Source organism: Urocitellus parryii, chromosome 5 (genome assembly GCF_045843805.1).
Source record: "Urocitellus parryii isolate mUroPar1 chromosome 5, mUroPar1.hap1, whole genome shotgun sequence".
Classification (NCBI taxonomy): domain Eukaryota; kingdom Metazoa; phylum Chordata; class Mammalia; order Rodentia; family Sciuridae; genus Urocitellus; species Urocitellus parryii.
Window position 1 is genome coordinate 25,729,522 of NC_135535.1, and position 15,523 is coordinate 25,745,044.

General features: G+C 44.6%; 1 protein-coding gene across 2 annotated transcripts in view; it reads right to left on the bottom strand.

The window, feature by feature from the left end:
- The window catches only part of Plxnc1 (plexin C1), a 146,552-nt gene that overhangs the window by 38,050 nt on the left and 92,979 nt on the right, over window positions 1–15,523 (bottom strand). For both annotated transcript variants that reach the window (XM_026397059.2, XM_077798584.1), the window contains 7 exons: window positions 15,045–15,147; window positions 12,017–12,118; window positions 11,612–11,715; window positions 8,023–8,061; window positions 7,634–7,758; window positions 6,895–7,093; window positions 2,444–2,590 (listed from right to left, as the gene is read on the bottom strand). In XM_026397059.2, coding sequence (XP_026252844.1) covers window positions 2,444–2,590; window positions 6,895–7,093; window positions 7,634–7,758; window positions 8,023–8,061; window positions 11,612–11,715; window positions 12,017–12,118; window positions 15,045–15,147 — 819 coding nt within the window. The remainder of the gene's footprint in view (window positions 1–2,443; window positions 2,591–6,894; window positions 7,094–7,633; window positions 7,759–8,022; window positions 8,062–11,611; window positions 11,716–12,016; window positions 12,119–15,044; window positions 15,148–15,523) is intronic.

Below are 15,523 nucleotides of genomic sequence, written 5' to 3' on the forward strand. Positions count from 1 at the left end.
GATGAGTTGAGTGCTAACAAATCAGAAACACATGGTCTTAATTGACTGTGAAATAAATAATATTTCAAAATGAAAGGCAGAAGAAGCATTCAGATGTGAAGCATTAAAAAGGACTCAAACCTCAAAAGTTGCTTCAGGCATCTGACTTCTTCCCCCAGTACCCCCCTTCCTTCCCTCTCCTTCCTGTCAAGTTTCAATGTTTTCATGAAAGGGAAATACTGCTGGGTTCCCCCACCTCCATTCACATGTAAACAGTTCTCTTTGGGGACCCTCTTGGTCTGTTTTCTGTTGATATAACAAAATGCCAGCCTCACCGGAGGCTGGGTGGTTTCTGAAGGAAAGAGGCTAAAGTAGCTCACAGTTTTGGAAGTCCAAGAGCATGGTGCCAGCATCTACCGGCTTCTGGTGAGGGTCAAGGGCTGCTCACCAAGGGGGAGAAGAAAGCAGCCCAGAAAGCCACCCATGATAACGACCCACTCCCACAGGACTACCTCCACCCCACTCATGGCCTACTTAGCCCTGAAGGCCCTGGCGGCTAGCAGTACCCTGATGCTTCAATTTCAATGTGAGTTTGGTGGCAACAAACCATATCCAAGCTCTCACCGACAACTAAGGGCTTCTGAAAATGTTTCAAAGTAAAAGCATGAGCATCTTCTAGGTTAGGACAAAGAGCCTGGGTTTGCAGACAAAACCAGGATCAACAAGAGTCCTCAGGCCCTGATATAAAGCTAGTCTTTTGTTCTCCACACTGGACACATGTCAGAATTATCTAAAGAGATTAAAAATATATCCATTCCTGGGCCCAATCTCCAATCCTGATGGAAGGTCCAGGCACTTCTAGTTTTTATCTGTGTTTCTGACATGTTGAATGAGACCTGGATTAAGATGAATAAAGTTCTACAGAGCACTTATATGCCTGGTGATATTCTAAGTGCCTTATACAAGGAGACTCTCTTAATCCCCATAATGGCCCCATGTGATAGGCAGGTGCCATGACTGTTATGTTTGTCTTGCACATGGGGAGACTGAGGCACAAAGAGGTTTGAGACTTGCCCAGTGTCACATAGGTAGCCAGTGGCAGGATTCAAACCTGCCTGCTTCCAGAGACCACACTCTCTTAACCTCTATAACACTAGTTCTCAACGAAACATTGCAACATCAGGTAGCTCATTAGAAATGCAGGTTCCCAGGCCACATTCTAGACCCACTGAAGCAGAGACTTTGGGGTGATAACCAGCTCTAATGAGCTCTCTCGGTGAGCATGATGCATGGTAAAGTTGGGGAACCCCTGCATTCTCTCTCAGATGCAGATTGTGGACTTCTAGCTCTGCATCCCACCTCTCAGATGGCAGTGGAGCAGGGTGCCATCTTTAATGGAGGAATGAGCTACATCTGGTGCGATGGAACTAGCTGATCTATGGACTCCTTGCCCACCAGAGCACATAACCATCGCCCAGTTCTCAACAATGTGGTGCCTTCTCCAATTAGGGAGTGAATTCTTCCAGGATGACAGCACAGGACTCCATCCAGAGTGAAGCCACAGGAGCCTCAGCTCCTTAGCGAGCAATGCCCAAACCCCAACGTAATCTTTTCCTCCCTTTCCACTACAGGGGATGGTAAAGAAGCCAAGTCTCCATAAAGCCAAAGATCAAACCAAAACACAGCAATCTCGTTCCCAAGACAACATTAACAGAAAAGCTTAAAAATTCTTAAGTCATTGTGGAGATAGTTCCCTCACGGGGCTCCCTCTATGAAATTCTTGAATGTGACCCTGCTTGGTCTCTCTTCTATAGGAAGGATAGCAGGTGGGTGGAGTGGGAATGGGTTAAAAGGAAATTCTCTGATGGGTAGAACCCTCGGCAGCCAGGCAGTCATCCTCCTGCAGTGATTTACAGCGTCCCTCTAAAAATATCTATGAGATCACAGTACATTAAGTGCATGACACCAAACATTTGTAACTAATCCATGAAAATAAAGTAAGGGCGTCATGTTGCATGGGGAACGCAGTGGAATTTGTCTTGTGTTATCGTTCTAAAATAAGACGGCCTCAATTTGGTTGAAATATATCTTCACACATTGTCTTCCCAGAGCAGAGCCATTTGAGAAATTCTGATTGCAATTATAAGTGCTGAATAGGGAGTGCTTTGCATTTCCTTTGATGATGCTGAAAGCTATAAGCAATCCTGATATTAAAATCTTTGGAAATTGATGAGTACCCCAGGCATCATTACAATGCTTTCTCACCCAATCCGAGTAATTAGAATCTATTATGTGAACACGTGTTAATATTTTATCAACTACTGCTTTTAATTAACTAAACGTATGAGGCTGCCTGTCATAAAGGGTGTCAGTTCATTTTAAGTGACCCACCCGGCTTCCACCCCCACCCTGTTTCCCAGCCAGGACTTCTGAGTCTGGATACAGTGCTTTATGGCAAACATACCACAGTACTGAATTCGGGAACTTGCCACAGCAGCCAGTCTTCATTAAGGGTGTACAGGGCTTTGCAAGTGATTACGTCTACCGGACCCTTGTTGATTTTCTGGTTCAGAGTCGTCACCAGCAAATAGAATGGTTCACCAACAGTCTCCTTGGAAAAGATGCAAAAGCAACAGTTAGTTTTCTGCGGAAGCCACTGTACTTTCCAAAGAATTAAAGTTTCAATTTATGGCAATACGACAAGAGACAGGAGGCAGTGTTTTCTAACAATCAACATGAAACTCCCAAGAAAATACATATTGCTTCACTTGGGATTGAGAGCAAAACCCAGGAAACCGCCTCCTCTCTTTCCCCAGTGCAAATGCGCGTTTGCACATGCGTGCATCCATTTGCACCAGCACACCCCTGTAATTCTGTTTCCTTGAGTTTAAGTGCATACATGGTAGACCATGCTCACCAGTGAGTTACTGCCAAGGAACAGTCAGTAGATGTTGAGATTAACCTGTGTTTACATTTTTATTTAACTGCTTTTAACAAACCAAAAATAAATGACATTTCAAAAAATGCACAATAATTAGCCTTGGTAATAAGGATGAATATATGGACATTAATACATTTGCCAAGGAGGGTTTTTTATTTTATTTTATTTTATTTTGTGTGTGTGTGTGTGAAGAGCTTTTCACGAGGGCACTGACCTTCAGTTAAACTATCTGCAGCCTTGTCTCCTCCCCATGTGCCAGGCCTGTCCCTGGCTGTCCCAGGACACCTCCTCACAATCCCAACCTATGCTTCTACTGAGCCACAGAGGTAGTCTGGGTTATTCCTTTCCCTGGACCACAAGCCAATTCATTTCTTCTAAGACTTTGCCCAAACACTCAGCCCTGTCCTGATGGTTTCTGATTCCAAACTTCTGCCATAGGCTCTTTTTCCTGGATGGGGAGCTGCCTCCTCCAGGCTGTTCCTAAAATACCTCAAACAGGTAGCTACTCTCTGTTGGGAAGGACTCTGAGCAGCTCAAGCCAGGGACTGTGTTCTGCTTCCACGGCATCCTCCCAAGGCATGTAGCCCTAGGTCAGCTAGAGAGTGTTTGCTAAATAATAAACCTTCTATGATCCACTGATAGTCAGCTGATACACGGGGGAGGAAGAACTGTGATGGGGCCAGGAAGTCAAAGTGCCTTAGAGAAGATAAAAAGCAGCCACGTGGCTATGGCTGGAAGCACCAGTTTACAAAAGTCAAGCTTTAGAGCCATCATGCCCAGTTTTCAAACGATCCCACTGACTTTCACATGCTTTCTCTTGAACAGGTAAATTACTTATGAGCTCTTTGAAGTCTCCTGGGGACCCCCTGCATCCTATCCCTTCCTTTATCCTTAACTGCAAGCACATTTGCCCTTCCCAGCCCTGAGTCTTCCTCTTGCCCCTTCTGCCACTGTCCTCCTCCCATGTTCCACCCTCCACTGGGCTCCATTTACCCCCTCTGTCTCCCCTACTGAAACAACCTTGAGTTGCTTCTTCAGTGCAGGGAAGAGATGGAATGTTTCCAAGGCGGGGAGGCCAGTGGGACCAAATATGATCTCTAACACTCATGAGAAACTTCCTTTATTTGGTGGTTCACAAATTCACTGTTCTCTGCTCTTTCTCCCCACCCCCTTGGGTAATGTCCTGACCACAAACCCAGAGCCAAACTTCTCTCTTCCTCCAGAGCAGATCAGAGATGGGGCTGAGCACCTCCGTGCAGGGGACCAGGCATGCCCACAGAGACTGGATGGGGGGCTGGGTCTCCTGGACCGTGTGAAGGGACAGCTACTGACTCCAGGGTCCTCTGGTCAGGATCCTTCAGACTACCCACACTGAGTTAGTGACATCTGGGATTACGCTGCTGCCCACATTCAAGGTTCCAAACCTGGCTAGTCATCACCAGAATCCCTTGGGGCACTAGTAGAAATTCAGATGCCTGGGCCCTCTGAGCCCCACATTAGTAGTCTGGGTTATTCTTTTCCCTGGACCACAAGCCAATTCATTTCCTCTAAGACTTTGCCCTCTCCTTTCTGGAGAGGAGACACAGGCATCCATAGTTTTCAAACCTTTCCAGGGGTGGGGTGGGGGATTCTGCTGTGTGGCCAGTTTAGGGAACCAGAGGGCCATGAGGTTTCTTTCTCACCACTGAACACAAGGTCTAGGTGAATCACACCTGCTGGGGACTGACTCCCCTCCCGCAGGGGCTAGGCTTAGGCACGCCAGCAGACCAGGGCTGACTCTCTTCTCAGCACACAGTGGGGTGGCTAAGAGGTCTAGCCTCTGATGCTGTTCCACACCAACAGCAGGACCCGGAGAGAGTGCCACCTCTTCTGTGTGCCTCATTTGTCCCAAATGCAACATGATCAGAAGGGCACTTGCCTCACAGGACTGTGAGGGGATTACATGAGAAAAAGTGAGCAAAGCTCTATGATGCTTGGCACGCTAATAAATGGCAGCTACCAATTGTTTTCCCCACCAGTCCTTAGCGTTTTGGAGGAGGAAACTACCTGGCGCTGGTGGAGCTAGTGCTGCCCACTGGACATCTGTGGAACCGGGTGGGATGCCCAGGGCCATCAATGGCCCACAACCCCCCGGCACCTGGTTGAGATGGCTCTTCGGCCCCCCCTCCAGAAGGAATTATTCCACTGAAAGTGAAAGTATCAAGTATCACCGACTGGCTGGATGCCACTTCCTCTGGGGAGCTGAGCCTCCCACTCGTCACCCAAGTGCTCCCCGCGCACTCTTGAATCAGCACCGAGAAATCCTGACCCAGAATGCTTTGCTCAAAGGGGCCGCTTGGGCTGGAAGCCCAGATTTTCTGAATACCTCACCCCTTTCAAGCCCCAAAGCAGCCTTTGAGAGCGCAGAGTAAGCATCACAAGATCCCAGAAGACAGCGCTGGAGGGGAATTTAGGGAATTTAAAACCAATGACCACACCCCTCTTGGTGTGCAGAGAAAAGGGATGCCCGATGGAAAGAGCTGGCCCAGGCACCCTGCTAGCCTCATTGCTTCCAACAAGACCCCCAGTCCAGTGCTTTCTGCTCCCTCAGGAGTTCTCAAATATGGGCACACAGGATTACCCTGAGGAGCTTATGAAAAGCAGAGATTACTGAGCCAGCCCATGAGCCTTGGGTTTAGCGGGACTCTGGGGGGCAGGAGATGCCCTCTGAAGACCAAGACCAGGGAACCGGGAGAGAGACTCCCAGCCTTTGATCAGCAGCAGTTTGGGCTGAAACAAGAATAGTGGGAAGCAAAAAATATTCACACCCAAAATAACCACTTGACACCTCCCCAAAGCATATGATGATTTATACCAAGTAAACAGAAAAGAAGGCAGATTTCATTAATCTTAATAAACGGGCATTGCCTCAGGAGAAGAAGGAGTCGGTAAAAAAAAAATTTAAAAAAAATTGTGCATCTACTCTAAGATTGCATTAAACATTAAACTAAGCACAGTCTATTTAAAGTGCTGCTTTTGGATCTAAACTTAAGTAGCACTGTTAAAACCTGTGGCATAGCAGTGTATCTTATTCAGAGTTTAATTAGATTTTGAAACTAGCTGCAAATACACAATTATGCAGTTTTTCTGGAATCTGGATGGCTGGTAAAACTAAAGAAGGATAAGAACCTTCTGTACCGGGGTCCTCAGAGGGCCAAAGAAAGATTGAGTTCAAGGCATACCTTTATTTTCATATTAATATTTTATAATAATAATGGCCAGCACTTATGGAATGCTTGCTCAGTACTAAGGGATTGCATACATCTTCTCATCTGTGCTTCAAAACAGTCCCCAAAATAGTCATCTTTTCTCCAATTCTACTGGTTACACAACAAGTAAGTGGTAAAGTCTAGATTCAGATCAAGCCCACCAGCCCACTCTACTAACCATGGAATCTATGAAAAGTTTGCTTGTGAAAAGATTTTCAGATTCAATTAAATGGCAACCACGTTCAGTCAATCACTCCAAGACAGTGAACTCTAGAGGGAGGAGGCTCTTTGGGGACTTCTTTAACGTGGAATGGCTGGGAAGAATCGGCTGTCATTAGCTCATGGTGTATTGGTAGGTAATGGTATTTCTAAAATGCTCCAGAGGATCTGAAGACAGTGTTTTTGTCAATGCCTGAATTATTTCCTCTTCCCAGTACATTTTCTTAAATGGGCAGGCGGGGCCCTGGGTGTTAAAGCTGGGAAGGTGAGCTCATTGGATAATCTTACCTGAGAAAATCCTAAATGAATCACAATTGCATAGGCCAGTTACAGAGAAAGTGATTTTTATTTCCTCCTCTGTCTGCTCCCAGTAAGGACCAGGATGGAATGTGGTTAAATGCTGACACTATGGTGCATTCAGGACTTTCTCAGGCAAAGACATCAGTATCTACTAAAAATAACTGCCTATTGTCTTACCTCTGACACTGCTGAGGATACGGCACTTACCCGAAGAAAACCAGAAAGGCAGACGGACATCCAGTTTGTGAGAAGTTTTTCCACCACGGACTCTGTGCGCCTTAGCATGAGTTTGGGCTGCATGTTACTGGACTGCTCCATCAAGTCCCTGGTCAGCACCTCCAGGATGCTGGTCAGGTAGACCAGCTTGGTTTGCAGAGCAATGGTTAAGAAGGAGGCAAACAGACACCTGTTTAAAAACAGAGCCCCCATTAACCACCAGTTCCTGGCTTGGGTGGACACTCACAGTGGCTTCCAAGGATGCTGACTGGGCAAGGGGGGGTGCTTCTTCTCGGGTGCCATATTGTTTTAATATGTAGTTTCTGACCACTACTATCTTTTTGTCATAAAACCAACTTTAGGACATTTTCTATGTTTTTAGCACTTAAACTAGAGTGGTAATAAGAAGTGAATCCTTTCCCAAATGTTTAGGGTTTTTTTTTTTAATTAAAAATAATACTTCTGCTTTTCTGATTGAGAATTTGTTTTCTCAGTGTAGGGGTTTTTCAGGGTTTGGAGGGGGTTGTTGTGTGCATGTGTGTCTTCAAAATAAAATCTGTGTTGGGTTGGTGTGATGGGACTGCAGACACCCTGGCTGCTAAGGGCTCCCACAGAAGGCCTCTGGAAGAGTGTGTCCAGGTTCAGAAGTGGTTTGGAAGTGAAATAAGGGCCTCAGGTTTTATCATCTCTGCTTAAGGGGCTTTCGAAATAGAAAAGAATTGACTAATACCTGTCCTTTACTGAGAAGTTCTTCTGCTTTTCTAGTGTATGGATGACAGTCACCAGGAAACTTTTATTACAGATCAGAGCATCCAAAGCTGTGAGACTTTCATTCTTGTCGTTGGCATCTCTATTCTGGGTGTGGGGGGGGGGGGAAACGAAGAAAAAAAAAAACACCAAAGAATATAATATAATATAATAATATACTCGAACGTTTAAAGTTAGAAAGTAGATTCCACAATGGGTTTTCCAAGACAATGAATTATTTAATATTGAATTCATGATCCAAAAAACCCACAATAAAAATTCAAAGCAATAATAATGGAGATGATAATGTTGATGATAACACTATGAAAGTCAGGCAGTCACTGGGCTAAAAATGAAAACTTAGAGACTTACATGCATATCTTCGGTGAAGATGTGTGTGAAGCCACCTGACTGAGAGGAAGGAGACACTTTTATTATTCATAACATCCAAAGGAAATGAATAGTGTATTTTTGTTATAATACCCAAGTCCGTTTTAATAAAGTAGAGACGCTATTTGCTAATCTGAAGAGCCCCTGGGCATATGCTTGCTACATAACCTCTAATACATAATAAATAATTATTATTCAGCTCTCAAGAAACAGCAAAGAATCCGAAAGCCTCTAAGAACAGTAACGGTCATTGCATGTGAGTCCCATTTTTTTGGTGGATGAAAGTATCATCTTGCATTTTGAAAGAATAGACTCGAAAGTTAAAGAAGTGGTGTTTGAAGAAGATTATGCAAATGTCAGACCACTCCTCAAGCATTTACCTTCCAAGGATACACACTAAATTATGCCGGTAAATTTTCACAAGTCTAAGCTAAGTAGCATCTGCTGTCTGGGTACACACTGTCACTGGGAAGGGGGTAGGAGGGGTGTTAAAAGTGTAGCTACTGGAGCCAAACTACCTGGGGCCCAGTCCAGGTTTTATCTCATACAGGTCGCATGACTTTGGACAAGTTACTTAACCTCTCTGCACCTGAGTTTCCTCATATGTAAAATGGGGACGATCATGGCTCCCACCTTGCTGGCTTAGTGTGGAAATGAAATGATTGAATTCCTGCAATCCATGTCAGCTAGTGGTGTCCTCTGAAATCCTGAATTTGGCAAACTAGGTGATGATGCTCTCATCCCATTGGTTTTGAAATATATTTTTATGTACTATGCTACAGAGCTCCTAAACATAAACTTTTGAGTTTTTAAAAATGTATCATAAATCTTAGTGCAATCAATAATTAAAATTTAAAAGCATGCTGAGTATCACTTTAAATGAATCAACTTAATGGAACATAAACTCAAACATTCAGTTTCCTTTTTCTTCTCTCTCCCACCCCCTGTGGTCCTACTTTCCTCAGAAAAAAAAGGGGGGAGAAAAAAGCAAGAAGCAAAACCAAAAACTAAAGCATAACAAAAAAAAAAAAAAAAAAAAAAGAACTGATCCTGGATTTCATTTTCTAGTCTCTACTGTTTTCCTGTTGAATCAATTTCACATAAATGGGCAGTTTAAACAGGTTGACTCTTTAAAAATTTTTTTTTGTATTTAGTTTTTGGTACCAGGGATTAAACCCAGGAGCATTAACCACTGAGCCACATCCCCAGCCCTTTTTATTTTTGATTTAAGAGACAAGGTCTCACTAAGTTGCTAAGGGCCTTGCTAAGTTGCTGTGGCTGACTTTAAACTCTCTCTCGATCCTCCTGCCTCAGCCTCTCAAGCTGCTAGGATTATTGGCGTGGGCCTCTATGCTCCGCTAACCAGGTTGACTCTTGACCTTAGATAGGGAAATGCCACCCTGGCTGGCTGCATTCTGGGCCTTCCTCCTTCCATTGGGATTCCCCCTTTTTCCAGGAGGGTAGAGCTTCTGCATATCCTTATTTCTTCCCCTATTTTTGGCAAATCAAAGAAGAGTTGCTATAAGAAGCAAAGCAATCAAAGCCAAAATCAACAGGCAGGGCAAAGAACCAGGGGGCAGGCGAGCTGTGGCTGCCTGGGCACCTGTTTCCCTTGCGTTCTGCCTACTGCTGTCTGTAGGTGTCCATCAGTCAAGTCCTTCCAACACCCAAGCTCCAGGCCTAGGGGATTTGGCTCCTGATCAATCAGCAAAGCGCCTAATTAATATGAGGACTTATCTGCAGCCTGGGGTGCATTTCAAGTGGCGTTATCCTAATATAATGTTTCCCGGTTCTCTCTCTCCTTTCTTAATTATTATAAATTCAATTTTGACTCAGGTTTTCTTGTGACAAATTAATGCTTGTTTCTCCCATGTCCTCTCTTTTAATGATCCTTCTGACTTCAATTTTTATGGTTTTCCCCAGGTGCCTTTCAAGATTACACATAATTTGGAGTTAAATCAGTTGTCCCCTTTCAACTCTTTCTCGTCTCCAAAGTAATGCAGCACTGTTGCTGGGATTTTTTCTTTTCTTTTCTCTTTTGAGACACTCAGCTTGTAACAGTGTTCCTTTACCCTGGTCACTCTGTCTTGCTCTTGATGACTGAATTTAGAAGATAGGAAGATTTCTTTTTTCAGGCCACAGATTATTCTATTCAGCACTCAGGGGCAATCATTAACTGTAAAAGACCACACAGTACTCCTGTTGATGGTCGAAATCTCTGTTATTTTATTGCTATTAAATTCTTAATGGGGATCTCAGATTGCTGGGAAATCGGACTCAAGTTGCAACCTTTGCTGATGCCCTGCGAAGTCATCTGATTCAGGGACTTGAACTCCCCTGCCTGAACAGAGTACTGCCATAGAAATGGATGAGACAGCAAATGGCAAATCTTGGTGCCCAGTCATCTTGGAGGATAAGTTAAAAAAAAAATACAAGTACAAAAAGTTGAAATCTTATTTATAGCCTTCTTGATTTACAGTACTAAGGGTTGGCTCCAAAAACATGTGGGTGTTTTATGGAGGTATCCCAACCTCCAGACACAGCATCGTGCACATCATGGTTTCCACTTCTAGAATTATGGAGAAGCTGGAAACTGCTTACTGCATGTGTCTGGGTTTCTGAACTCTAGGCTTCTAGCCAAATGTAGCTGACAAACTTCTGGTAAGGTGATACAAACTCTCCTTTGACCTGGAGAGATTTCTGGCTTTGCTTAGAAGTCTAGACTGAAACATGAGTGCTGACGGGTTCCAGAGGTTGGGGCTCTGTGGTTGGGTCACCAGTTCCGGACCAGAAAATCAAAGCAAGATGGCGGAACTGGGGCATCCAGACGTGGAGGTGATGATACAGAGGATGAGTGAGGACCTCGCCAAAGTCTTGGGAGGGTAAATGAAGAAGGCTGAGTGAGTGGGTGAGGAAATGGAGGTGTCTGAACAGAGGTGAGACCCAAAACCCAAAAGGCTAAGTAGACTACTCTTCTGAGTTCTACAACAATTAATCATTTTGTGTTGCTGTTTCTACTCAACAAGCATAATACAAATGGGTCAGCTGAAGAAAAACTGCCCAAGAAAAGCATAAACATTGCTAAAATGCCTGTTTTATCCACAACCCAAACTCCATCCATGTCTGCTTTTCTTCCTTTTGGCTGAGCATACTCCTCACTTCCAATTGAGAAGTAATAGTGAATAATCTAGTAGCTGCAATGTAAGTCAAGCACATAAACACAACAAATTGGCCAGCCCACAATTTATTGATTTCTAAATGAATTGGCTCACTTCCCTGCTACCAATTCAGTGCTAAACTGGTAGAAAAATAAAGCAAAAAAAAAAAAAATCATCCCTTTGAACTTCCAGCCCTACTAGGTTTTTGTTCCTGGACAAAGACTAATCACCAGTGACCCATCGCTGCTTTTGACCCTGATCAATGCAATTAATAATTATCTGCCTTCCTGCTCTGCTCCAACTTAAGCCTAGATTTTTGAACCAAGTGTATTATCTACAGCTGCCTCGGAAAAGCAAACACCTTCATTATTATTCAAGACTCAACCTTAGGAATATGATCAATGCTTCTTTACCTCAGGGAAGAAAGTTCTCAGAGCAAAATGTTTGTAGTCAAGGAAGGGAACAGTTCCAAAACTATCAACCACATCCAATTTATCCATCTGCAGCTCAGCAAAGCCTGCAAAACAGAATCCCAAGAGTAATATTTTAACTCCACAAACAATGGATAAGATCTTCTGCTGTTTTGTCTAACACGGAGTATGACCTTGGTTTTCATTAAAGAAGAAACAATAGATAATTACTTGGTTGGCTGCAGAGAAGAGCTAAAATAAAACACAAAGCCAGGCCCAGGCCCTGCTGTTCTCTGGTCTTCTATTACACAAACAGTTCTCACTACTGTGGCCATCGCCGTGTAAGGGTGAAAATTAAAACACGAGTAAAATAGGCTTGTTTTTCTACAAATAAAATTTTGGACTCACCATCGCGGATCTCCTTCCGGAGTTCGCTTTCCAGGAGCTCCAGCTGTTGACTTTGTTTGCGACTGAGTTCCTTTGATTTCTGCCTGGTCACCCCTACAGCCGCTGGGGAGACAGAGGTGCTGCGTCAGGCAGACGTGCAGACGTGTGCATTTAAAAGAACAACACCGAAAAGGAGGAAAAGGATCAGGGGTGGAGAGATGGAGAGAGGGGAAACTAGAAAAGAGCATTTAAGAGCTGTATGATATCAGGAAGATTTCCCAGGGAGAGGTCACTGTCAAGAGGAAGATGCTACAGAAAGAAAAAAAAAATCCACTCATTTTAAAAGTGAAAACTAAATCAAATAACCTTCGCTTGTAACCAAAGATCCCAGCTGGCTGAAAAGTAATGAAACAGGCCACGTTTCCCTACAGCCACAGGCCACTGATATTGTTCCATTCTTTTTTCAATGTTTCTAAACATCCCTGGAGAAATAACAGTTGTGAGGCAAATGCAGAAAGAAACCACAGATCCTCCCTTGGCTACATAAGCCAAACTCGCATAGCTCTAATGGGGTGACATAATGGGGAAGCCATAGGACCCCCCCCAAATCTAAACATTGCTTCTTTCTCTGCCCCATCTTGCTTCTGACCCTGCTGTGGAGGAAGTAAGCAGAATGGATTCAGTGCTTTGGTCAGGTCCCTGCTCTGTCATTTACTAGCTGTGTGACCTTGGATAAGTTCCTTAGGATCTCTGTGGCTGGTTGCCTTATCTGTAAGAGTGCCTGCTTTATAGTGATATTGACAGGATCATAAGAAATAACTCATCGAAAGCATTTAGAACTGAATCTTTAAGGAGAATGAGTACTCAACAAACTGTCAACTCTCATTATTGTTCTAGAAAAAGTTTCTCCTCATTTAACAGAAATTACAAAATAAAAGGGCTCTGCTACCTGTAGGTGAGAACGGTATCGGAAGGGACTGCGGCACAGAGGTCGCAGCCCTAACCAAAACATGCACTGTGTGTCTCCAAGACAGGGCTGAGTACGTAGGGACTCTCGAACTTACTGGGCCACAGAACCCCTTTCCACTGTGGCTTGGTTCCTCAGGCTGCACTTTGAGCAACACTGGCTCAGGCATGCAAAGGGCGTTAGCGGGCCACATCCATAGGTCCTAGAGCCTTTCATGGCAAAACTTATGGGTTCTGGGGCTGGGGATGTGGCTCAAGTGGTAGCGCACTCGCCTGGCATGCATGCGGCCCGGGTTCGATCCTTAGCATCACATACAAACAAAGATGTTGTGTCCGCCAAATACTAAAAAATAAATATTAAAAAAAATTCTCTCTATCTCTCCCTCTCTCTCATTCTCTCTCACTCTTTCTTTAAAAAAAAAAAAAAAAAACTTATGGGTTCTGAGATGGCAGGCCTGGGCCGGGTGCGTTTAGTGTGTCTGCTCATGACAGGATGGAGGGACTGAAGAGTATACTTACTCAAGCTGCTGGTGACAACGTGCTCCCTGGAATGGGGAAGAGGGGATGAGCACTGTGAAGGGCTTTGCAGACACAAATGGAGCAATGTGCCACAGTGAGCCTACTTCACCTTAAAGAACAGAAACAACCTCTACAAATGGAGCACAGAGAGTGGGATGGAGAGCCACACAGAGCTCAGAGAATCACTGAGCTGACGTGACTCTCTGCTGAGGCTAGTATGTGTATGAGGTTGCTTAAGAACAGAGGATTCTCAAAGCAGAGGCCAGCATTTGGACTTTACAAGTGACCTTCTTAGCTGAAGCTAACATCAGCCAAGACTTTATTAAAAACATCAAGCCCAATTTGAGATTCTAGGTAGATGACGGAGCTGGGCAACTTGGGGAGAACATAAAAGATACCTGAATTAATCAACAGGACAAAACGGGATCTCTGTAAAGTGAATGCACTCCATGAGGCCTATTAAGCAAACACACCCCTCTCTCCTTCACTGGACTGGGAACTATTCAAGGCAAAGGACAAGGCTGTAACTCATCTCTCCAGCCAGAGATTTGCACAGTTAGCAGCAACATAACAGATGCTCAGTAAAAAAACAAGGTGAATGGATGTAGAGATGAATGAACGAATGAACAAGGGAGGTAGGGAGTAGATACCAGGAAAACTTCAGCAACTGCCTCTACTAGCCTACAATATTAGAAAGGCAATGCTTGTGTTGCATTGACAAATAGGAAGGACTCCGTCAGTAGGTGAGAAGACCTCTTCTAAAAAGGAGTGAAAAGCATCTCAGAACCAGAGGTCACAAACTCAATGGCAACAGGGAGCAGGTCCACGGATGGGGCGAGTGATCTCGGGGGAGATGACGAGACTGTGGTGAAACCCGGGAGTCCATGTCCTCTCTCCAGGGGGCGCTCCTACAAAGCTCTGGTGAACTCCTGCCAGAAACCTACGGGCTCCAGTGATTCAGCTCTTTCAAACTTCCAAGAAAAAAATTTAAATAATTTTTAAATATTGTCAACTTCCTTCAAGTTTTAAAAGATGCTGTGTAGCCCAACAAAACACACCCTGGGCCCAATTCCGCCAGGGGACTGTCACCACGGGAGCCCTGTGTTCACAGGAACCTTGGAACATTGCAAAAGATGACCGAGCACACTTGGCGAAGTCTAGCTCTGTCAGGAAAAGCAGGGCTGGGTAGGGGTGGTCTTTGGTACAGGGAGAAGGCAGGACGAGGTGACCTAATCCTGGGAATCCATAGTCCCTGAAGAATGCTGAAGGAATAACGGAGATGGACATTTTCCCATCGCAAGTCAAAGGACGGGGGAAGCAAAGTGGATCATATGTCTTAAGTACCAAGACACCATCTTTTATTAATGAAGCATCCTTAAAAATATATATATATCTTTCCAAAGCCCTCTATGTGCACCTACCATTCCCATCCCCAAGTTTTGATTTGGGTTTTCACCCATTAACACTTAATTGAAGCAAACAGATCCTAAAAGCTGAAAGTCTGCCTGCCTGACGAGCAGCCCCGGGGAATAATCTCTCCGACAAAATGAAACAGGGCACTTACCAAAAATGACAATCACGAGCAAGACGGGGAGCACAATCAGAAAATACCAAGTGGAAGGCACAGACTCCTGCTCCACATAAAGCTCCAAGTTTCCCAGTCTGACCTATTGGGACAGAGAGTGTCGTTAGGCCCAAGGGACTTGAGCATCCTACCTGTGTGCGTCATTTGTCCCCCAAGTGGTGTCCCCTGAGATACAAAAAGAAGCAGTGAGTGAGGTAGGATTCTGAGTTCAAATCCCACCCCGGGGAGAGATTAGCGAAGTGTCCTTGGGCAAATCAAGAACATCTACTGTGCCTCCGTTTCCTGATGCGTCAGCTGAGGTGTGAAGACTAGACCCGTGGCCTTCAAACTCTGGCCCTCGTTGCCCTGAGAGCCATAAATTGCAGGAGTGGCGAAATAAAGAGGCAGAAGCCCCCCTGCCTTTTATTCTACGAAGGCAACTGGACTTCATTCTTTCTCCGCCTCTGCTCCTTGGTGGG